Raw genomic sequence first — 23466 nt, 5'->3', positions numbered from 1 at the left:
AGAGGTTATAAATTTTACCAGTTTGATGAAGATATTAGGAGCAATGTAGAGTTGAGACAATGAAACATGTCTGAGTTTAGTTAGTTTTTATTTGGTGAACACAATATTCAAGGCAACCCTGATGTAAACGTGACTCTGATCACACTCCAGTGAGGGGTTAGAAGTTTAAAAGTTAAAATCTTCAAATTTAAAACAGACAAATTCACTTTACTTCATATAAAGGCTTGTAATATAAATACATTTATATATTGTCGTATTAAGATAAAATATATTATGGATTAAACACAATTTGTTGGATGCAACACAAGTTCTGTATGATACCAGTTTAGCATGCACCGTTTTCCAATATGCAAGTGTACACAACTAGAAAGAAAAGGGTGACAAATTAAGACACCGTTTCTGTGCTACGTTCAGTGAATACATTTAAATTGAAATAATATAAACGTTTTAAAAATATAAAGTGGCTGTGTGTGTGGTGACACTTTGGCACATTTTCAACAGTCTGCAGTCAGAAGGGGCGTGTTCAAAGATGAGCAAATATGTAGTGTTCAGTAGAGCTGTAGAGCAGATGAGCTGAGGGACTACTCACTTCAGTAGAAAAGCTTTCGGTCGGATAAAACTTAAAAACAAAATTAATCAAAAAACTCATGTTTGTCTCAGAGGCCAAAGCTTCTCCCTGCTCCGGTATCTGGAATACCTTTGAGGGTTCAGGTTTGCACCGTCCTCATTTGCCCTTGGCTTTCCCCATAGTGGAACGCAGTGGAAGAGTGCCCTCTGCCCATGAGTCGGGGTACTGCATCATCTTCTGCCACAGACTGACCTCCTCTCCCACTGAGTCCAACTCCATTTCCTCTTTTCCTATTTTTACAGTGCCTGCAGGGGTGAAGATTACACAGTGAACACACAATCAGGGCTGCAATTACTGACGACAGCAAATTCCTTTTACTCATTTACTTCTCCCACCAGGGATAAAGATGCAGAAGCCTCATGGGTTTTTCAGCACTAATGTAAAATTGGCAATGATGCTTTTACAAAAAAATAGAAAAAGATAGGTATGGTATTACTCTCTTTTCATGAAGATTTATTAAATTTACCTTCATTATGGTGTTACAAGCAAGTGTCAAAACCAAGATCTAACCACTGAGTTGCAGTTTAGGACAGATTTCATTTGCAAGTCTGTCTTAAAACAACAGTGAAGTGTCCGTATGAACAGTGAAACAGATTTTGGCCACTGCAGTCATTCTTGTTTATACTGGCTGAGATCTTATCCTACTGAGTTTTCCCGTTTGTGTTTCCTTGTTGAGCTGCAGTAGATATGTGGAAACACAAAGAGGAGATTTTGCAATAAAGGCTGCAACTCAAAAAAAGATGTGCTTCATGTGACTAACAAACAAGAAAGACATGAATAAAACAACCCCCTACGATAAAGCCAAAACACAAGAAAGATGTAAAAAGGAAATGCAGCTGACCCTACAGCTACAGCCATTTACGAACGGTAGATTATTATTTACAATGATATGATCAACCTACTAGGTTCACACAACCTCACACTGAATAACATTTGTCTAAGTAACACAAAGTGACTACAAAGAGATATGGGAGGAATATCTGATTTGTTTTGGCTCATCTCATGTGTAAAGTACACAAGCCAGGTGAAAAGAAAAAAAAAAGGATTTACTGAATTTAGTTTTTTTTACCTCTTCCAGAGCTGAGACGGACTCCACCCAAGAATTCATTGCTCAGCATGGCCTCCCTGTCCCACACTGTCAGCTCCAGACACATCCCCTTCAGCTGCTCCAGAGCCAAGTCCTTATACACAAACGTCTGGTCATAGTGAGGGTTCAGGTTCTTCTTCACAACCGAAGTCTTCCTCTTTGTGGTCTTTGCCTTAGCTGGGAACAAGTAGCTGCAGAGTCACAAACACCATGTCAGCTTACAAAGAGAAATGCTCGATGTTTGAAAACGGATTCTTAGAGTCAACATTTCATCACAAACCCTTTCACAAAGCTGTCCGATATGTCTCCTGGTTTCATTGCCATCAAATTCTTTGCCTCCTTAATTACAACATGCAGTTCTCCCCCTCCTTCAGGCGCTGCTTTTTTGCCTGAAGACAAGATGATGGACAATTTCAGAATTTTGAAGCAAAGTGTATAATATTACTAGAGGTAAACGCAGTTTTCTTATTGTAGTTTTACCTTTGATTTTCTCAGTTGTTGACTTTTTAGGCGGGATGTACTTCAAGGAGATCACCAACTCTCCTTTGTACTGAGCAAAAGCTGAAACCGGCACAACAGACGCTGCCTGTTAAAGGAAAGTTCAACAATATTAAGAACACACAGGCAACCTGAAACCGGTAAACACGTCTCCACATTATGGATGGCCGAGCCTGATATACAGGTTAGTGTTTAAAAAAATATAATAAAATCGTTAACAACTCATATAAAAACCGGGCCTCACAGCCAATCAACAGTATTACCTTGTTTTATTTTTTTGACATTTTAGCCACTCTGATCTTAAAATACATTGCTCTGTTTCTTGCTGCTGTGAAAACATGCTAGGATTAAAAACGTTCATTGCAACATTTATCTTGAGAGTTAGTTTACAACTTCAAAGTTAACCTCTGATAGCGCTGTGGGGAAACATTGCATGTGTAGGTCCCTATTTACTTCATATCACTGCACTGATCTACAGGGGTCATTACTAGACTACAGAGGAGCAACATACAAGTAAAGGCACGGAACAGAGATGCTGGCAGGTAAACAGAGTAAGCAGGTTACAAGCTTTTTTAAAAAATTGTGAGGAAGGAGGTAAATACACTGTTTGTTACAGATCAAGGATTCATACTTTGACAATGCGGCTGCAATTTAGTCCAGCTAAACCAGTAGTTAACCACGTGCTAAACCAGACCTTAATTCTGACTCAAACTGATGATAGCTTCACTTGAAAAATAGCTTAACTGTCTCAAACCTGTCCCTCACAGGCATCAAAAAAGAAGAACAGAGACACCTTTAAAGAATATAACATCGGCAATTTCTACAGAGTTGCCTTCAACAGGACATACCCGCTATAAATGTAAGTAATTATTAATTTTTCAGGTATTTTATGAGGTGTGAACCACATCTACATAACAACCTTGTCAACAGGTTGCTATAAAGGACAGCTATAAAAATAAAAATGTACTACAATTCTACAAACAATGCAAGACAGAATGCTGAATAATCTCAGTGACAAGTACCAATAGACTAGTTTTTTTTCTAATCTGTGTTCTATTTGCTGCAGTACTGGCATTGTAAAGCAATGTTTTATGCATTTTCTGCATCACCAACTGAATGCATGTAGGTTCTCATGGCTAATCGATGCACACAGTGTGTGATAGTGTAAGTGTAGAGTTACAGAAATTGTCAAGAAATGAATTGGTGAAAGGGAGACTTTTCACAGCCAATTTAAGTCAAAAAGTCTAAAAAGAACCTTCACCAGAGCAGATTAGGTGTCCACTGGTTACCATGGTGATCTAGTGAGATTAAAAGAGAGCCATCAAACGAGACTGAAACTCTGGCCATAGGCTTTATATACCTCAATAACTAATTAATTTTGCTTTGTAGGACACCCTTCAGGTCTGTGCATGAACAACACACACACACCCAGCAGAAAGGTAGTGGACCAAAAGGATGTATTCAGAGTTTCACAGAAAGTCTAGCGAATTAGAATCTCATATTCCACCTTTAAATCCCTTGCCTTGAGGTGTTTGCAGTATTCACTTACACATAATGAAAAAACAAACAAAAACTAATCCATCCTCCTGACAGCAATCCTGTCACATTTTTGACCTCTAGTAGCACTAAATCCAGAAGTGGGTCTCCCGTTCTGTTTGTTCCATTCAAATATACAAACAAGTGGTGTAATACATATTCCTGGAACACTATTCTTATAGTCCATTGTTGTCACAAATTCAAGATACTTTTGATGCCAAGATAAGGATGTCTAAGCCAACAAAGGCAGAAAAAACACTGAATGCTAGTAAATTATGATGTAAATACTCCAAGGACAGAATTGCACCTTCATAAGACTTTAAGGATATGCATTAAGCATTTAATTAATATGTTAGACATAAACACTGCAAGGAAACTCCACATGACCCCTTTAAAAAGAGCACATCTCAGCTTAGTAAAGAAAAGTAATTTCAGTTTCTCTCATCTACCTTTGGCATGAGAGCCACACAGTCTTCCTGTGGGGAGTCGAGGTCTCTGCAGTCCAGAGGGATCTCCACTTCTCCCAGGAAGGTGTTGCGGCTGAGGCGACCATGATGCCAGACTGATATCAACACGGAGCGAGTGAACAGCTGAGAACGGCTGATGGAGTACTGGCAGTGGAAGAGAGAAAATACAATGATCAAAGGCCTGTCTGACTGCTGATCTAGTGACGGACAGGTCTTATGTAACGTTAATGGCCTGGTGCTGAGGGAGTTTTGAATAAATCATGGAACACAGTTTAAAGTGGAGCATGAGATAGGATCTTATTAGCAGTGGCATCCAAAACCTTCTCAATAATTACCTTCTTTCTAACGTTTAAATAACAAATATACACTTACAGAACTATCATCCTGAACAAGTGGACGCATCCAGCTAATTTCCCTTTCAGCAGTTTTGTTTGTCACTGCATTTAAGCTGACTCTACAGTGGAACCAGGACCAAAATCAATATTTGACAACAGCTATTCTTATCTGCAAAGTCAATATCAATTTTAAGGGCTCTGTAGGTGTGGTCATTGCTTGCTGCAGTCATGGCACAAGGTCACTAATCAGGGAGTGTCATTTAGTTAACACTTAGGTCAACATTTGCAGTCCAGTTAGAAATGAGCCAGTTCGAGAAAAAAAAATACCTTTAATGTTTCATTGTAGATGGGGTTGATAGTGTTTCTCTTGATGTTGGTCTTCCTTTTGCTCTGGCGAGATTTGTCAGGGAGTAGATAACATTTGACATAACTGAAACACAGAAACGGTACAGTATGTCAAACAGGATCTCTTCCGGCCCCGACTGGTGGCTTTCTGCTGCATTTCCTGACTAGATGCAGAGAAAAAAAATATCTGTTGACATTCAATTTCCTGTGAAGCTCGACTAATCACCTCTGGGATGTGATTATCAAGACTCTGTAAACACAGCACCCTCTTATCTGCACTGATCAAAGCTGTGTTAACATCACTGAGGGGTGTGTGTGTAGTACAAATATGTATCCTTTTCAGCGCTACAGTCAGCACTGCACCACTGTGAAGGCCAAACTTTGAGAAAACTTTACTTCAAATGTTATGCTTTGCTTCACATAACCGCTATGCTTGGGAAAAAGTGAACGTTTTGAATATTTACGGGTTGGAGAGCTGCCGTGAGGCATCGCCAAAAGCCAGCTTATGGCATTCCTTGATGAAGACCTGGAGACTTTGAGTATGTTCCTCGTAGCTCATAGAGAAGATTATATCTCCGCTCACTTCGACACTATCATAGTCTCCCGCCTCACTGTAAATACTCATCAGGCTTCCCAGTGTGCTCTGCACAAACAGACAATAATAAATAATCATTAACAATTCCTGCAACTGTTCAAAGCTTCATTCAAGTAAAATATCGACATGTAGGTAATTGGACAGACATTTCCTCAAGGCCTGTTGCTGAAGACCACAGCTTTGAAAGATGGGAAAAAAAACATGTAAAGAAAATGCTACAAGTTAAACAGAGAGCAGACCAGGGATAAACAATGTAATTAAAAATGATCAGGATGCTCTGTCAATATCTAAATCCAGAGTGACAACATGAATGTCATGTTAGCCTAAGCTTTGCATTCCCCTCAGGTTTGGGTAACTATAGAAACACTTTGGTAGACATTACACATCGATGTCGCACTTCCGAACTTGCCAAAGGATATCCTGAGGTTATAGATGCTTGCTCAGATCAGTTAACATCAGTTCTGTTATGAGACCTAATGAGCTTCTCCTCAAAAAGCACATTAGAGAGCTAATGCAAGCTGTGAGAAATGTCAGCACTTCACCTTTGAGCTACGCAGGCTGGAGGAACTCGAGGCTATTGTCCTTCTATGAAAGCTCACCAAACTGTCAATATCTTCCTCCTCCTCTTCCTCCTCATCTTCCTGTGGAACCACAACAAACATTTAGCAGGCTCATAACACACAGATGGATTTTTACATCAATCAGATTTAAACATGTGGTATTTAAGAAAAATTAAACAACAGTTCATAAGATGATGAACCACGTTGGTATCGCTTTCATTTAATAGATACAGTGATTGGAACCTGATGGTAAAAAGTTTCTCATAAAACCTGAATTTCAAGAAGGCCAGTGAGAATACATCTTTGACGTAATTACATTTAATAACCAGAAAAATGTTAAAATGCCCAAAACATCAACAATAAATGGCAAGGTTTACAGTGGGCTCCATCCATGAGGTGATGTTCTGTATAGTCCATCAGATGTGGTTGTCAGAGGGTCAGAAAGGGGGACTGTGTTCGGCAGTTCCTGAAAAATTCAAATATGGCATTTACACCCACTTTACACAGTGACTGGCCAGTTGAGTGGAGGTGAGAAAGGAAACAGTCATTGTGTTTTTGTAGCACTCTTTTTCATTTGTTGCTAAAGCAGTTCTGTCACCCGTCACGTAAACAGGAAAGCAAGATTACGAAAGTTCTTCTGAGGAGATGGTCTCAAAATGTTTACTGTTGTCTCCATTTCTACATAAGATCAAGTCTCTCCCCTCTTTACATCTGTCAGATTTTTACTTGATTTCTAATGTGGACTAACAGCATGTTGTACAAACTAGTACTGATTATTCCAGCCCTGGCTGTCACTTTTTCCTCTGCCAGAAAACCTTCTGCTTTTGCTTTTAACATCACTGCTGCTCAATAGCATTAGGATCAATAAGAGCAGTCTTGGATGTGCTTAAAAGATCCTGAAATGGTCATACTGGGGATTCTCAAAAGTGAAACTTTTTAAGGATCCCGGCAGCAGGATCCCTGGCGGTTTTTCATACACAGAAGTGCACAGTGGTGTTCTCAGAAGAGAAACAACTTCGGCCCATTAGACAGACAAAATCCAATCCCATGCAATGAAGTTGATAGGGTCAGTGACAGCAAAGACAATGAAAAGTTTATTTTTCCTGAGCACTCCTTACCTGTAGATCTAAGCCTGGTACAGAACGGCTCCTGTTGCCCATTGATGCCTCTGATGTGTCGCGTTCATCACGTAGATCCAGTGTTGAGACATACTCTATAATAATCACACAGACCAGCAATTAAACATATTGCACACACATCTTTCTTTCAACAACAGTAATGTACATATTAGTATAAAAGATACTCACCGGCAGGCTTTGGGGCTCGTCTGACACTTTTCTTGAAGAGTCTGTCAACCTCCTGCTCTGGGTTTGGACTGACTGGTTTCACTTCTGGGACCTATAGTGACAGAAAAACGGAAAGGTTGTCAGAGAAGAGAAAGATGATACAATGTAATAGGAATAGGAAGGTATCTTACAGTCTTAGCGTCTGGGTTGGCACTTTCATTTTTGATAGTATCTGCTCTGACTGCGACGGTCGTACTGGAAACACGGGATTCTGCTGGGCTGGTCTGAACCAGGCGGTGTTCTGTCCTGGTTGACAAAATAAATTAATATTAAATACAGCTAAAACATGAACTTTGTTGTTCACACATGCAAAAAAACTTACATTTATTTACTGTCTAGACATCTATCCTATCTCCATTTTAGCGTATTTTTTAATGAGTTTTGCAACTTTGATCGTAAAAGTACAGTTCATGAAAAGGACGGCACTTTAATTAAATTACTTAGAAGGACAAATCAGAGTTCAGACCTTCCTCATCATTCATTCTGAAAACTGTGTTATAACCAAGCCCAAAACTGGCAGAAAGCACTAATTTAATTGGAGTTCATGACTCTGCTACTGAGGATTCTGCATGTATTTACGTATAATGAGTCCAAAAGCCATCATTTACTAGGTTTCTCACTTTTTAACTGCAATAGCAAAGTAAAAAGTCAGGATGTTGAAAACATGCCTTCATGTTGTTGCATGTTTCTTAACAGAACTTAGCCATGGATTATGTCATTTCTATGTAAAATTATATTATGCTGCACTTTTTGGCTGCAGCATATTTTTTGAATTGCAGATTACGGACAAGTGACAAACTAAAGGAAAAACCTGAACTCTTGACTTAAACAATGAGGTGGTCTGGTAGCTCTGTTATGCTGTAGGGGGTATTTTACAGGAAGGGAAGGATCACTGCTAATCAATATTAAGCAGTTTTGGGTGATCACTATGCTGAAACATGTCTGTCCTGGTTTATTTTAGGATGGTAGTGCTTTGATCCATAGGGCATAACGGGTCACTGAATGGTTTGACAAATATGAAAATGATGTGAATCAAATGTTCTTAATTTCATAGTCTACAACCCAAATGAGACACCTATGGGAGAATCTGTCTCTGTACCACCACCATCACAGCACCAAAGGAGGAAATATCTAGTAAGAATGGTTCCAACATAATTCCAGAGGCTTGAAGAATCAATGCCAAGGCACAGTGAAGCTGTTCTGGTGGCATGAGATGCTTAACATCTTTTTTAAAACACTTCATTTAGGCATTTCCTGATGTCTCCATTATCACGTTTGTCATATTATAGTAGAAACCATGAAGTCAATATTTCAGGCCAACTAAATAAAATGTAAAGTACAACAACTGTCATCATTGTACTTTATTATATCGCTATCACTCCACTATTATTATCCAGTAGTTTGTAGAATTATGTGTAGTTTTTATTTACCACCATTCCCAAGCCAAAAATGGTCAGACTTGGCTTTATTCATTATAGCCTCAGATAAAATTTCAAGACAGTTCACTTGACTAGTCCTCACTAACTATGAGGTCAGTGGTATCTGTTAGTGACAACAGCTGAATGTACCTTGGTTGCTCAGGGGTCACACGGTCAGACTCAGTCTCAGTTTCAGTCTTGCTGCTCGTTATACTGGCATTTTCTGCAGACTCTGTGTCGCTGCGAATTGGCCTTGACCAGACCTCGTCCCTTGATTCAATTGATTCTCTTGAAGTGATCGATCCTGATTTCTCACTTGAATGATCATCAATAAAAGCATGAGAAAAAGATTAGATTTTTTTTCATCCGTATTCTGAAAATAATGTCCAAGCATTTTTCAAAGAGAAACGAAACTTGAGTGAATAACAGTGACACACCTTGGGGAAAATGTCAGATTTTTCTGCTTGGGCTGCTGGGACACGGCACTGGCAAGATGTGGGTTCATTTCAGTATTTCTCAAAAGCGTTTGTCCTACTGTCTCATGTTTCTTCACTGCAACACAGAGCAAAAAAAGCTATATCACACTTCCATACAAATTCAATTAAATATCATAATGCGGCAGTTTTTAACATTTCCCTCCTGCTGTAGAACTGGAACAACATTTTAGTGAATGTGGAAAGGCACAGAGCTGTTTATATTTTTAGTAGAACAGCTGATATCCATTTCCTGTTCTGGTACTCACATGCCGGCCTCTTTTTCAGGGAGACCCTCACCAGGTCATGTCCAGGCGCTGTAGAAAAACGGTTGAACCTTTGATCATAGAACCAGTCACCTGTCCTTTTCTTTAGCTCCCTGGAATCCAAAACAAACACTGTCTTACAGGTCAAGTTTATATTCAATAATCATTTGTTACTGGCTACCCAATATTCAGTTTCAGTAACTTAGTCTTTGCAACATACCGAGTACAATATTATCACTACAAATCATTCCATTGCTTAAAAAAACAAACACTGTGGCTTCTCATGTATGTATCCTGTAGTGTCATAACAAAATGTTACGGTCGGTAATTGTAAAAGAACAAAGAGAAGAGGTTGAAACATATATTGCAATTTGTACTTGTGATAAAAATGCATGCTTCATTGCATACTTAAACCTACTAAAATAGCCTGTGAGACAAACACTGCTTTTTCCCCATTCAAGTGTTAACTAATGGTTGTTTAAAGGAAAATGTATCAAACTGTAACATTTAAAGATGATAAATATAGGTTCCAAATACTACAGAATGACTTCAGCGTAAATATTTTCTTCTCAGCATGTGCTTTGAAATACCTTAAAAGGATTTTTTTTTTTTGCTGGCTGATAAGCTCCTTCATTGCCATGAATATAGCCACTGTAGGTTATTTTGACTCACTCCTTCATACATCATCCTGGCATCATAAATATTAATTTGTGCACCAAATGAGTGTAAATCTACTGTTACAAATTGTCCTCCTCAACAAATACACTATTTCCAACAATCTCTCGAAGGAAACATTTCAGCCTTTATGAGAAATGAAAACACATGCTTGTGACTTGTTTTTAAAGATTTACATATTCAGAGGGTTTTTATCCTCATTCAAAACTGGACATATAAACAAAACATCTCTCACGATTCTTTGGCACACACGCTGCACACCCAGGAATCATTGGGCAGGATTCTTCGGCAGTTGCGGCAGACATAGTGATTGCATATCCTGCACTGGCTATTGAAAACAGCCAGTCGAGTCAGAGGCTGCAGGCATCGGCCACAGACATGCTGACTGTATCTACCACTGCCACGTTTGGCCCCTTTCCTCTTCACTTCCATCAACTCTGTCTTCAACTTCCTGAAACAACATGAATGACAAACATCACACACTGAGTTTTACAAAAACAGTTGTATGCAAAAGTTTGAGCACCTCTGGAAGAAGTACTTAAACTATTGATGTCTGAAGAGTAGTACACAAAACAGACATTTCTACACAAAGTGACACTTTCTTCAAAATGGAATAAATGTACTGTTATTCCATTAACCTAAAAAAAAAAAAACTTCAACACTAATTGTGGCATGTGATAGCATCACATTTCTGCCAGTGGCCTGAATTATTACCCAGCACTAGTGCACATTGCAAAACAAAAAACCACAAGACCATCTAGATAAGCTGTACTATACCACTGCTAAATGGATTCTAGTGTAAATTTGTCTGCGCCCTGCAACTAGGGCAGAGAACCGCTTGATTTTTTTTTAAACCAATACCATACTTGGATATCTGTACTGACACTAAAATTATAATTTCTTTCGCTACTTCGGTTTGAGAAAGATACATATGTTTTCATTTAGTAAAATACGTCAAACTTTTTGAGCATCAGGGTTATAAGTTGACAAAACAAACAGCTGCTCATGAACCAACTCTGAGCTGAGAAAGAATTACATGAAGCAACATTTAGACAAAGAAACATTTGATCAAGAAGAATCTTAACAGGTGTGACATGTCAATGTTCTTTACTTGACAATGAAATTCTCAGCTCTACAGCTGATATACAGTCCTACCATTATCAATAGAGGTAAACAACACATGAAACACCTACACTAAGAGATAAATATTTAATAAATACAGCCAACATATAATGACCACATTAATTGATACAAGATCTTTGAACTAAACTGAAATATTTACATTTGCAAATCTATTTTCCTTTATAATAATTATATTAACAGGACATACACAAACACCTTTAATAAGGAACAGTCAATTTATTGTTTAATTACAGCGAGATATCTTAAGAGTTCACGCTTATAGTTCAATGACAAACATATGAGGGTGCTTATGTGGATCAATCACACAAAGACACATATTTTTAAAGGCGTTTGTGATTTAAGTAGAAGGTGCGGAGAAGGAGTATTTGGGTATGACATGCAAGGATTTAACTGCCCTGGAGTCGAACTAGGGACTCGGCTGCTAAGGACATTTTACCCAGTGTGGTACATGACTGACAGCCTGACTAACCTGTGTACTCTAAATCTCTTACAATATTTCACGGCAATTTTTGAGCAACAACCACAACACTGACATGTTGACATTTTTCAATACATAAGCCCTGCAGGTACAGTGCCTATCATAAGTATTCACCCCCTTTGATGGTTTACCCTTTTATTGCTTTCATAAATCAATCGTGGTCAATAAAATTTGGCTCTCTTCACACAAAAATTTATTGGAAAAAACTCTTTAATGTCAAAGTGAAAACAGATCTCTATAAAGTAATGTTAATGAAAGAAAATTATATAAATGAAAATAATTGTTTGCATAATTATTCACCCCCTTTTTAATTTAATGGTCTAATTCAATAGAGGTCCATCAAATTGTTGCCAATAGTCTCATCATTAGTGAAATGAAGGTCACCTGAGTGGTGTGGGTGGGTTTCAAGTGACTGAGTTGTAAAACACCTGTGTCTGAAGGGTCCAGAGAGTGGTTGATCAGTATTCCTGGCTACCATTACACCATGAAGACAGAAGAACACTCTAAGCAACTCAGGGAAAGGGTTATTGAGAAGTACAATTCAGGGGATGGTTACAAAAAATTTCCAAGGCACTGAACATCCCCCAGAGTTCAGTGAAATCAATTATCAAGAAATGGAAGGAATATGGCACTTGTGTGAATCTGCCTAGATCAGGCCGCCCTCGTTAACTGAGTGACCGTGCAAGTAGGAGACTAGTGAGAGAAGCCACCAAGACCCCTACAACTACTCTGAAGGAGTTACAAGCTTCAGCTGCTGAGATGGGACAGACTGTGCATGTAGCAACTGCTGCCCGGGTTCTTCAGCGGTCAAAGCTTTATGGGAGAGTGGCAATGAGAAAGCCACTGTTGAAGAAAAGTCATATTAGATCTCGACTAGAGTTTGCCAAAAAGCACGTGGAAGACTCCATGGTCAAGTGGAAGAAGATTCTTTGGTCTGATGAGACCAAAATTGAGCTTTTTGGCCATCAGACAAGACGTAATGTTTGGCGGAAACCAAACACTGCACATCACCAAAAACACACCATCCCCACTGTGAAGCATGGTGGTGGCAGCATCATGCTGTGGGGATGTTTCTCAGCAACTGGACCTGGAAGGCTTGTAAAGATAGAGGGCAGAATGAATGCTGCAAAATACACTGAAATCCTGGGGGACAATCTTTTTCAGTCTGCAAGAGAACTACGTCTTGGGAGAAGATTTATTTTCCAGCAAGACAATGATCCAAAACATACTGCAAAAGCTACACAGGAATGGTTAAAAAAGAACCAGGTAAATGTTCTGGAGTGGCCGAGTCAAAGCCAGACCTCAATCCTATAGAGAATTTGTGGCTGGACTTGAAAAGGGCTGTTCATGCCCGATATCCGCACAACCTGACAGAGCTTGAGCAGTTTTGCAAAGAAGAATGGAGCAAAATTTCAGTGGGCAGATGTGCAAGACTGATTGAGACCTATCCACACAGACTCACTGCTATGATTACAGCCAAAGGTGCATCTACTAAATACTGACTTGAAGGGGGTGAATAATTATGCAAACAATTATTTTCATTTATATAATTTTCTTTCATTAACATTACTTTATAGAAATCTGTTTTCACTTTGACATTAAAGAGTTTTTTTCCAATAATTTTTTTTGTTAAAAAAGCTAAATTTTATTGACCATGATTGATTTATGAAAGCAATAAAAGAGTAAAACATCAAAGGGGGTGAATACTTATGATAGGCACTGTATATTAGTCAGATAGTAGCAATAATAGATAACATGCACCTACAAGGTTTTAACTGATAATCTGTTGAACTTTCAAAATTTGCAACATTGTACACATTTTGGTACCTCTACAACTGGTAAGTGAGTCAAAATAGCAGTAGTTGTTCTCTTCTTACCGCACACGCTGCTCCTCAGCCAGCCTCAGCTCCTCGTCCCGTCGCAGCACCTCCAGGATTAATTCCCGCTCGGAGTCTGACAGGAACCCCAAGTTAATCATGTCGGCAGCCTCCGGCATTGTGCCTCTAACCAAGTACCCTTAGTTCAGGTTAAATAGTTCAACACAACTGGTGTTGCATTGAGAAGATTTTTACCTGAAGATGGAGCACAACATTAAGAGATCACTAAAAAGGTGATAAACCCAAATAAACACAGAGAAAACCGGTTTAAAATGGACAGATTTAACATCAGGAAAGCCCACACAGGTGAGGAGGATGCTTGGCTTTACTACTGGACAGCCTGCTCTTCTATGATCCTCTGTAAGGCAAGCTAAGCAGAGCTCTGCAGCAAAAACAGGAACTTAGCAACCTGTTGCCCTGAGGTGATGGCACAGGCAGACAGAAACAGTTGTGTGATCCTAATCAAATGACTGGCAGATTATTGAGTGACCTTTCTTTCTTCCTGTTGGCCTCCATGCAGAGAAGCCTTTGCTGTCAATATATCAGAGCCCTCATGGATAACTCAGCTGGAAGTCCTTCATTAATAAGAAAGCAAGCAAACTTGCTTCATGAGACTGCCTAAACCTCATTGCAGACAATCTATAGCAACTTCGTGATGCATAGCTTTGGAGTCCAACTGTCAAAACCGCTCATGGGAATTAATAAATTCCTGTTTTCCCATGTCATGAGAAGACAGGCTTTAGTTTGCAACTCTGGAACATGCATTTGGGCAAACTGAGCTGTCCAAAAATGACAAATGACTAATGTGAACCAGGATGCAGGAGGATTTAAAAATCCCACAGAAAGGCTCTGCCCGGGTGAAAGGTTGTTTTGAGTGGTACAGGCAAAAACAACATGAACTTGGCTACCATGTAAGCTTCCCACCCTCTAAGGAGACAGAGAGCCGGGTGGAGCTCAGCAGCTTAACCACTTGTTTAAGTCCAACAACATCAGGCTTGTCATCTGTCACAAGCTCTTCAGAACCTTAATGCTCCACTTAAACTGCTTCCAAGGAAATTAAAGCACAGGCTGTTAGCCAAGCTGTGGGAAAGCTACAATTCAAAAGGTGTATGCAAAACCTGACACCTTTTTCCTCATTGTTCAAATGCCTGGGGCCGACTAACACTAGTAGGAAATTAAGAATACCTGCAGGGCAAGTTCCAGTTAAGGAAATGGCGCATGTGTCTGTACCAGATGATAGAGATAACACTGCACCATAGGCAGACATTTCAGGAGGGACACAGGAAGATATGTCAACATTTAGAGAATCTGCACTTGTCCCTTTTAATAAAAGCATAGAGGAAGCAAAGGACTTTTGTTTGAAGGCTTGACTTCACTTTGAGTCACTGTGCTCAAATTTTGTGTTGTCCTTTGCATAAATTATGACACTTCCACCATAAATCCATGCATAAACGGCACAAATAGGTGCACGGACATGACAGTTTAATGCTCAAATCTAGGTGGAAGCCCAAACCTCTGTTAGTAAATGTGTCTCGATGGTAGAGATAATACTGCACCACAGACAGACATTTCAGGGGGGTGACACAGGAAGATATGTCAACATTTAGAGAGTCTGCAAAGGACTTTTGCTTGAAGGCTCGACTTCACTTTGAGGCATTGTGCTCAAATTTTGTGTTGTCCTTTGCATAAATAATGACATTTCCAGCATAAATTGATGTCAAACGGCACAAAGAGGTGCATAAAATGTTCCCTCAGATGCAGGAAATTAACTATTCAATGCTTAATCTAGCTGGAGGCCCAAACCTTTGTCAGTAAATGCGTCTACCAACATTCAAAATCGATTTACACCCATGTTAACTGCACTAACTGGATTTTAATCTTTTGCTTTTTAAGAGGAAATGCCTCAAGCTGCATAAAAGTGAAGCAGCACTGCGTCGTGTAGGCTTATGGTCAATGTAAATGATACAGATTACCAATGCTGTGGTAGTTTTTACAACTTCTACGGCTCATTAGTTGTTAAAAGTTGAGATTTGAGGACTTGAGCTGCTAACAGCTTAATGGTCGAACGTTACCGACTGGAAATTTAAATTAACGTTACATGAAACACCCGCTCCAGGTTGATTTAACTCCGCGCTTAAAAGCTAATTTTGAACGTCGACACATTTATTTCACGCTTTAAATAAGTTTGAGCAGAATTTATGAGCTAATTGAAGAAAAGTGCACACACCTGTTGCTGAAAGTCGACGGCACTCCGACGGTTCGAGTCGCTCCGGACAACAGCAGCGAGATTTTCAGTCAGAAAACGGCAAAAAAGGATAACATTTAAGCTAACCGAGCATCTTAATTCTGCTGTCGTGTAGATAAAAATAACTTTGTTCCCTCCACTCTGCCTCTTGGTTATTACTGACGAGCCGCCGCTGCCTCCTCCTCCTCCTCTTCTTTTTCTTTTTCTTCTTCTCGCCTCCCAAACTGCAGCAGGAGTCCCGGAAGATAAGGAAAGTTTGCAGCAGTCGGACAGAAAAGCAGGAGCGCCTCTCCACATTTTCCATGACAGGTGCATTTCCTTTGCTCTATTTACCACAGCAGGCTACATGTGGAAAATCTGATACACTTACATTGCCCAATAACTATCTCATGCTCCCCTTAAGCCCCCAAAACTACATTTGTTCTCTTTGAAACTTGAAACAATGGGAAATACACAGCCTGTGCTTTTTTCCCTCACTTCTGTGGACACAAAGTTGACCTTATCAAGCATTAAATGTGAGAAATATAGATGTATATATGTTTATATAAAGGTATGCTGTGAGCCATTTATTGTTTCAGTGTCAACAGATGGTGTCTCTGCATAGATATTTATAATACTGTGCCATTATTTGTCTTCAGGGTGTATGCAAAGTCATACAAAACCAACATATTGTAAAACAAATGATCACTGGGTCTATAAAAACTACCTGTGAAGGAAAAAGAGTTTTGAGGTCTCACTGAAGCAGCTGTCATTTCCATTTACAACAAATCACAGGTATAAAAGAGATGTGAGATAGTTAACCAGCCTTTTTTTTCTTTTGAGGGAGAACGACTAATAATTTTAAAATTGTTTCACATTTTATTGAAGCATGAAGGCTGAAAAATGTCTAAAGTTTTAATAAACAACTAATTAAATACAAACATTTAGAAAAAAAATGCAGGGCTGAAAAGGGATGCCTTGAAAATATTTCTACATTTAGTACATACATCGGGCTATATCTGTATTTCTACTTTTATTTATTTCTGTATCTGTATGTAAATTATTTGTCCTAACTTCAGTCCAAAGAAGGTTTGGTCAGCTGGTTGAATATGACAAAAAAAAAAAAAAAAAAAAAAATCTGTGTAACACAACACTGCTGCACTAACCGTTTAACAAGAACACAAAATTAGATGGTGTTAAGTGAGGGTTAGGACCTCCTACAACAAAGAAATGTAGAAATACTGAAATAAATAAGACTGGACATGATATACTTTATATCTCTCACTGGGGAAATTCACATATTAGAGCAGCTGGATACACATAAGACAAAAATACAACAGGGCTAATAAAAAATATATAATAAAAAAAAGTCTCACAGAGACAATATATCAGGCATGATGACTCTACATATGGATATGTACATTATGACAGTGAAATTTACATATGGGTAAGTGCAGATATGGTTTGGGGAGTTTATATATGGATATGTACACATACGACATGATGAATTTACATATATACAGGTATGGCAAGGAGGATAATGTGCCCACAGTTCTAAAATTGCAGTCAAATAACATTGGCGGAAAAGACCAGTCGTTCACTTGATCTATTTACACGTGAAGCTGTAAGAGAACAGCGTTATATCTTGGCGATTGATCTGGAAGAGCTGTAAAGAGGGAACACAGTTTTGATTTTTTTCCTTGGGTTGTACAGGAGCAAACTCTGATTGTTTGCAAAGAGCTGTAGAAAAAAACAGAGTTAAGGAAATAATGTTACACGGGAAGAAATAGGAGCTGCCACTCATGCGGCAAAACAAAATGTTGAAATATACAAATAACCTAAATGAGAGATGATGTCTTGAAATGTAGAAATAAATTCAAGACATTCATTTTATTTACTTCTTGGTTTCTTTACTTACACTTTACTCACATTTTGTCCTCCATATTTATTAAGTAAGAGTGTCTTTGGTGGTTTAACTATACTAATCTGGCTGATAATAATTACCAGGCTGACACTGATAATCCTTCTCCTGTCTACAGTACCTACTAATTAAATGTGCATGTTGCCAAATGCTGCAGGTAGGTTGCAATATAGAAAATAACTCATCATTCACTGAGTTTGAAGGTCCAACTGTGTGTCTGTAGAATATGGCTGTTTAGAGTTTTCACCCCCAAGATGGATGTAAAAGGAAAAATAACATGCTGGACCTCAAAAAGCTGCCAGAATCGCTTCATTAGTCCTTGACATTGATTTCTACTGGTAGGATGAGCACCATTCATCCGGAAGATATTCCCTTATTTGGGTACAAATCTCTCGAAACTACTCAACGGAGTTCAGCCCTGATGAGTGTGAAGCTCATGTCATGTGATTCAGATCATGTTCACACTAATGAAACCATTCGGTGACTCTTTATGGAAGCATCTGCAGTCTGCTTCTCCAGTCATTTATTCAAGCTGTGCTTCTCTGTCTATGGCTCAGAAGTAAAAAAAAAGAAAACAAAGAAACAAATCATATCTAAAATAAGCTTGAAACCTCCAAAGATAAACGGACAATGCAGCGGAGTCTGTCTATGATGTCTTATTCAAATTTCTTGGAGAAGTAAACCTTTGCAGTAATGCAAATATCTCAACCAGTTACAAGGGGTCTAGTCAACAAACACTTGAGGGCAATTCAGTGACTATAATGAAACAATGAGGTGCCATTGAGCAAGGCACTTAATGCTAAGATTGGGCTGTGGTTGTTGTATGTCTTGGCAGCTGCCAGATGTGATTAGGACTTCATGAGTGGTTTTGCCATCAATCCAACAGCACAGAGGCTGATTTCACAACCTGTCAAATAATCAAACCAGCTGTTGCAGTATTTGGTTTGACCCATTCCTATCCTCTGGAATAAAGCATCTTAAAATGTTCAGCGCCACAGTGTCTGCTCACGATCTGTGTTTATGTTCTTAAATCAGGACGGTCTGCACTCCAAGTCCAGCACAACATGGTGGACATGAGGTGCGTATGACTTAACATGCTCTATGTGCCGGATGTTTGTTATCCACAGAGCACCGGTGATGTTTCTTAAAAGAGAAGCGATGTGGTTTGATGTGTCATCAGCCCAGGCTTGCCACACCTCTCTGTCAGCTTTTTTCCCAGAAACCCTGTGGGTGGCATCATCAGCTGCAGCGTTGTGTAACGGTGAGGTAACGTTCTGGTGGACGTGTAAAATGCCACCAGTTGTTTTCTTCAGCAGTCGGCAGGCGACAGGCCAGCCGTCCTCAGAGCTCGGTATGAGACCCAGGTTCACCCGGTCAGCAACATCACAGAGCTGGAGCTGGAAAAAGTGCATAAACAAATCTTTTAAATGCAATCAACTAAATTCCAGTAAAGCTGATTTGAGGTCTAGGAACGCCACAGTTCCCAATGATTTCCCCACAGATTTTGTTTTGCTTTTTTGAAAGGCAGATGAAAAAACTAACGATGGGCAATGGGGAAACTTGTTCTGTGAGAAAATGATGTGGGGTAAAGTGTTGAAGGGTCTGTAATGTTTTGTACTCAGTGGACATTAAAAAAAAAAGACCAATACACATGTTTCACTTCCACCATGATGCCAAAAATGTGTTTGCAATTGTACTGGAATTCACAAATAGAAAAAAAACACAGAGAGAAAAATGCACTGAATAGTCGAATGAACTCTCTTGAAATCAGACAACACTGCAAACAAGTTTAGGTAAATATGAACTGTTCTTTTGAATCTGCAAAAATACCTTTACACTTTGAGATCAAGCCACTCACTGTCACGTCTGCTGTAATAATACCACCCAAACTGTGATCTGTTATTTTATTGATTTAGTTTAAGTTTCAGAACAGTTAAAAGGTTTAAATGCAACTCTTGGATGATGTAAAACTGGGAGCTATGATGAAAAGACAATAAAGGATAGGCTGGCTTTGATCTGCAAAAATCACATTAAAAATTCCTTTTGTTTTGTTGGAACATTCATTTATGTACGACATGTAGATCTATTCAACCTTCAATAAGTATATGCTCAATGTAAATATGCAAATATTTCAGCATTAAGCGAGACGTGTGAGTTTTCTCATCTTTAAATTCATCATGCATCATAACAATATAAGAAACTCCTCACATCACAAAAAATATGATTCCAATTATACTCTAGAGTTTTATAAACTTTTTTTCATCAATTACTAGCGATGCAAGCGTGTCAACATACAAAAATGGATAGAATGTATACAAGTCTGTTGATAGGAGTCGTCTGTGGCACCTACTACCACTAGAGGGGGTAAGTCAACACGGCAGTGAAGCAGGAAGGTGCTGGGAGATGGATCAAATAATTTATGTGTAATCAACCCATGTAGCATAGGTAAAGAGCTGATGTAACTTATTACCTGACGATTGTCTCCTTGGTGAATCGTGCAGCGGTCTGACACTCTGTTTGCCTCGAGATTTTTCTGTAAAGCTTCAACAGCATCAGGGTTCCACTCACAGGCGTGAACATGACTGGCCTTTGCATGAACCAGATAGGGCAGAGTGAAGTATCCAATACCTGACATAAGACACAGCCATGACAGTAGCACATTATATTTCATTATTCAGATTATGTTTAAGTATTGTGCATCTGGAATGATGTTAGTCTGTAAAAACAACAGGATGGGTTTGTTTTCTGGCACAACATAACATAGAGCCACTGTGTTGTGTTGTATATTGTAAATGTTTTTAGTATCATTATTATTAACAGCAGTGAGATATTTGGGTGTATGGAATTATATAGTTTCTTCTATTTAAGAAAACCTCATAATGTATGACACAGTTTTGTTACCTGCATATAAATCCACCACAGTCTCTCCACTGCAGTCAAATGCAGCCACTCGAAGCTTCTCTGTTATGTTTCCAGCTGAGAACATGCATTTCATGACATCAAACTCATAACTGAGAAAAAGGTGACAAAGACATAAGTTTCAAAGACGTTAAATCATCTCAGAGCTATTCGGTAAGCAAATGACAGACTAATTGGTTGTTACTGACACTTACCTAATGCCATTGTCCACATGTTTGACCCAGCTGTGCTCTCCTAACAGCATTGTCACCTCAGGAGACCTAAATCCATCCCTGGATATGTGACTCATCTTTGCCAGACGTTTTGCCTCCAGTCCTCTGGCTACTGCGGTCCACAGCTGATTATCTAAAGTAGTAAAAAGCAATCAGTTAATATCCTAATAAATTATTTGTACAGTTAGTACTAAAGAGAATGTGTGGGTGCTTGGTTGTCTGTCTCTATGTGTGGCCTTGTGATTAGCTGGCGACCTATCCAGGGTTTCCCCTGCTTTCACCCTGGGTCAGCTGGGATAGACTCCAGCTCCACCACGACCCTACAGAGGATTAAGCAGTGTGTAGATGTGTAGATGGATAGATGGGCAGTACTAAAGAGGGGTTTGGTCAAATGGAGGAAAGTACCCATTTTCTTCCATACTGGCAGAGCAAAACAGTTGTCTCCCAGGAGGACAAGATCTCCATGCCGCTGGAAGCTGTGAGGGAGGTCCCCCTTCAGCTCCTCCGTCCATTTTTCACCATGAGACTCCAACAGCTCCTGCAGGATTTTCTCCAGTTTATTACCCCTTGATATTCTTTTCTCCTTTTTTGACTGCAGAGGAGTCTGGTGACAACATAACAGGCAATGGGATACACAAAAAGACTTTAAAATTATAATATAGTGCAAGCTGGTGCTAAAGTTCTTTACTAAGCTTTAAATACCTGAATCCAAACTATTTCACAAGCACTGTCTGAAGCCAAAAGGGTTCTGAGAGACTGAAGATCCAGTTCTGATAGACAGGATGGTAAAATGGGAAGGAGGACTGTCCCTTCTGAATCCTTCACTACACACAAACTCAGATCAAGAGCTCCTTGGGACTGTAGACATCTCCTGAAAAATAAAATGTTGAATCTGAGTAATGACTACAGTCAAAATAACATCTGTTTATACAATAAAAACAATCTAATTTCATTTGCACTTGAGATTTAACCGGAGTACATCTGCTTTATATATGAAAACTAGTTTTATTAAATTCAGATGTAAAAACATAATGAATAAAGTTCATATGTGAAAACTGCATATGGTTTAGAGTGGGGTTTGTATATATTTTCTAAGAATAGAAGGAGCATGATATTATAACAAATATCCAGAACTGAGTATCTTGACGGATTTACAATATTTAGATGCAATAATTTTCTTGGTCAAGTCATCCAAAAAAAAAAGTATGTTTTTTGTTCTTTCCCATGTTTTCCTTACATCGTGCCTTTGTCAACTCATAAATAACTTGTATGAGCTCAGGTCAGGCCAGCACAGAAACTCGTAATGTTCACATAAACTTAAGTTAATAAAAAAAAGACCTGGTTGATAATACAGACATTATTATGGATTTATATCAGCTACAGTAGTGTAGTAATTCTTTACCGGGACCACTGAAGTATTTAATAGAAAACGAAAACAACATAATACAAAATAATCCCGACAACCAAAGAAAACATTTGTAACTTTCTGCTCCTTTCCATTAGAGCCTTTGGTTCCTATGCTAACTGCTAGCTAACTTAGCATGCACAGATTTGACGGTTACCTGTACTGCTGCGCATGACAGCGAGACACACGAAGGCAGGGCACACCGTCCATTTACAAGCAAACAAATATAATTTATGTTAGGCGGGTTAAGAGTGCTAATTTAGTAAATAACAAAAGCTAATGGTGGTTATCCAGTAGCTGCTCCACCACAACACACAGCGCGTGTTTCCAGTCGGATTATTATGCAGGACGGACGGGATGTTCAAAATACAAAACTTTATTTTGTGAACCAGTATTTAGTGGATGCTTGAAGTTATTCTGGCTCTAAAGAAGACATTTTTCCATCAAAGTTTGTGATTGCGACTTTACTAAGGCTGCATCTATGTTTGAGAGCGACAACTAAATTATAGGAAGATAAAAAGTTGTTAAATGTTTATGAATTTGGACAAGATGCTCGGTGAAGCCGATAGATGGAGACAAAAGGACAAAACTCAGCAGGTGAGTGGTAGCTAAATTAAAGTAACGTTAATGTGAATTAAAGAAAACGTACCTCTTAGCCGCCTAGCTTTACCAACTGAACTGCCAAATAATCAGCATGTGGAAAGTGACCTTACAGATTCTCAAAATTCCATACAAAACATTTAGAAATAGTCTCAAATGGGAATCATGTAATCATGTAGGCACAGCAGAATAAGGATGTTTTTGTTTGTTTGTTTGTTTGTTTTACTCCATTTTGATATCAGGATTTACTACTGTTGTATCAGAAGTGATTCTCCCAACATGCTGTTCCTTTTTGTGCCAGAAAGTTGATTAAAGGGCATTGCTTCTGTAACATTAGGTCACTTTGGGGAGGCTTTCTTTTAATGTCGAAATTGATGTTACAGATGCCAAAATATTCCAACTTTATTCTCTGATTCCATAAATGCTGGATCCTACAATCCATATAATGCCACTGTGTA

The 23466-nt window shown here is 38.9% G+C and overlaps 2 protein-coding genes across 2 annotated transcripts; both read right to left on the bottom strand.

Annotated features, from left to right (window-relative positions):
- Positions 1-71: 71 nt before the first annotated feature.
- Positions 72-16186, bottom strand: sytl4 (synaptotagmin-like 4). The gene is made up of 17 exons (XM_022214648.2): positions 15955-16186; positions 13728-13922; positions 10465-10680; positions 9558-9667; positions 9253-9367; positions 8966-9130; positions 7529-7643; positions 7359-7449; positions 7170-7264; positions 6034-6132; positions 5361-5539; positions 4879-4981; positions 4199-4360; positions 2196-2301; positions 1996-2104; positions 1698-1906; positions 72-873 (listed from the first exon to the last, which is right to left on the bottom strand). Exons 2-17 carry the CDS (start codon positions 13844-13846, stop codon positions 725-727), a joined length of 2142 nt encoding a protein of 713 aa, XP_022070340.1. The 5' UTR covers positions 13847-13922; positions 15955-16186; the 3' UTR covers positions 72-724.
- A 666-nt stretch (positions 16187-16852) lies between these two features.
- trmt12 (tRNA methyltransferase 12 homolog) lies at positions 16853-22734 on the bottom strand. Its single transcript, XM_022214615.2, has 7 exons — positions 22566-22734; positions 21706-21874; positions 21409-21607; positions 20986-21136; positions 20774-20883; positions 20343-20500; positions 16853-19269 (listed from the first exon to the last, which is right to left on the bottom strand). The coding sequence occupies exons 1-7, from the start codon at positions 22616-22618 to the stop codon at positions 18904-18906; spliced, it is 1206 nt and encodes a 401-aa protein (XP_022070307.2). The 5' UTR covers positions 22619-22734; the 3' UTR covers positions 16853-18903.
- Positions 22735-23466: the final 732 nt, after the last annotated feature.

Source organism: Acanthochromis polyacanthus, chromosome 10 (genome assembly GCF_021347895.1).
Source record: "Acanthochromis polyacanthus isolate Apoly-LR-REF ecotype Palm Island chromosome 10, KAUST_Apoly_ChrSc, whole genome shotgun sequence".
Taxonomy (NCBI): Eukaryota; Metazoa; Chordata; class Actinopteri; family Pomacentridae; genus Acanthochromis; species Acanthochromis polyacanthus.
This window is presented reverse-complemented; position numbering and strand designations above follow the sequence as displayed.

Coding starts and splice junctions, on each gene's coding strand:
- sytl4 (XM_022214648.2), bottom strand. CDS start 13,846: ATGCCGGAGGCTGCCGACATGATTAACTTGGGGTTCCTGTCAGACTCC. Junction 9,368..9,557: donor CCTGAAAAAGAGGCCGGCAT/GTGAGTACCAGA, acceptor TCTGTGTTGCAG/TGAAGAAACATGAGACAGTA. Junction 1,907..1,995: donor TCGGACAGCTTTGTGAAAGG/GTTTGTGATGAA, acceptor GTGACTCTGCAG/CTACTTGTTCCCAGCTAAGG.
- trmt12 (XM_022214615.2), bottom strand. CDS start 22,618: ATGGACGGTGTGCCCTGCCTTCGTGTGTCTCGCTGTCATGCGCAGCAG. Junction 20,884..20,985: donor CATGTGGACAATGGCATTAG/GTAAGTGTCAGT, acceptor CCTTTTTCTCAG/TTATGAGTTTGATGTCATGA. Junction 20,501..20,773: donor TGTGGTGGATTTATATGCAG/GTAACAAAACTG, acceptor GTCTTATGTCAG/GTATTGGATACTTCACTCTG.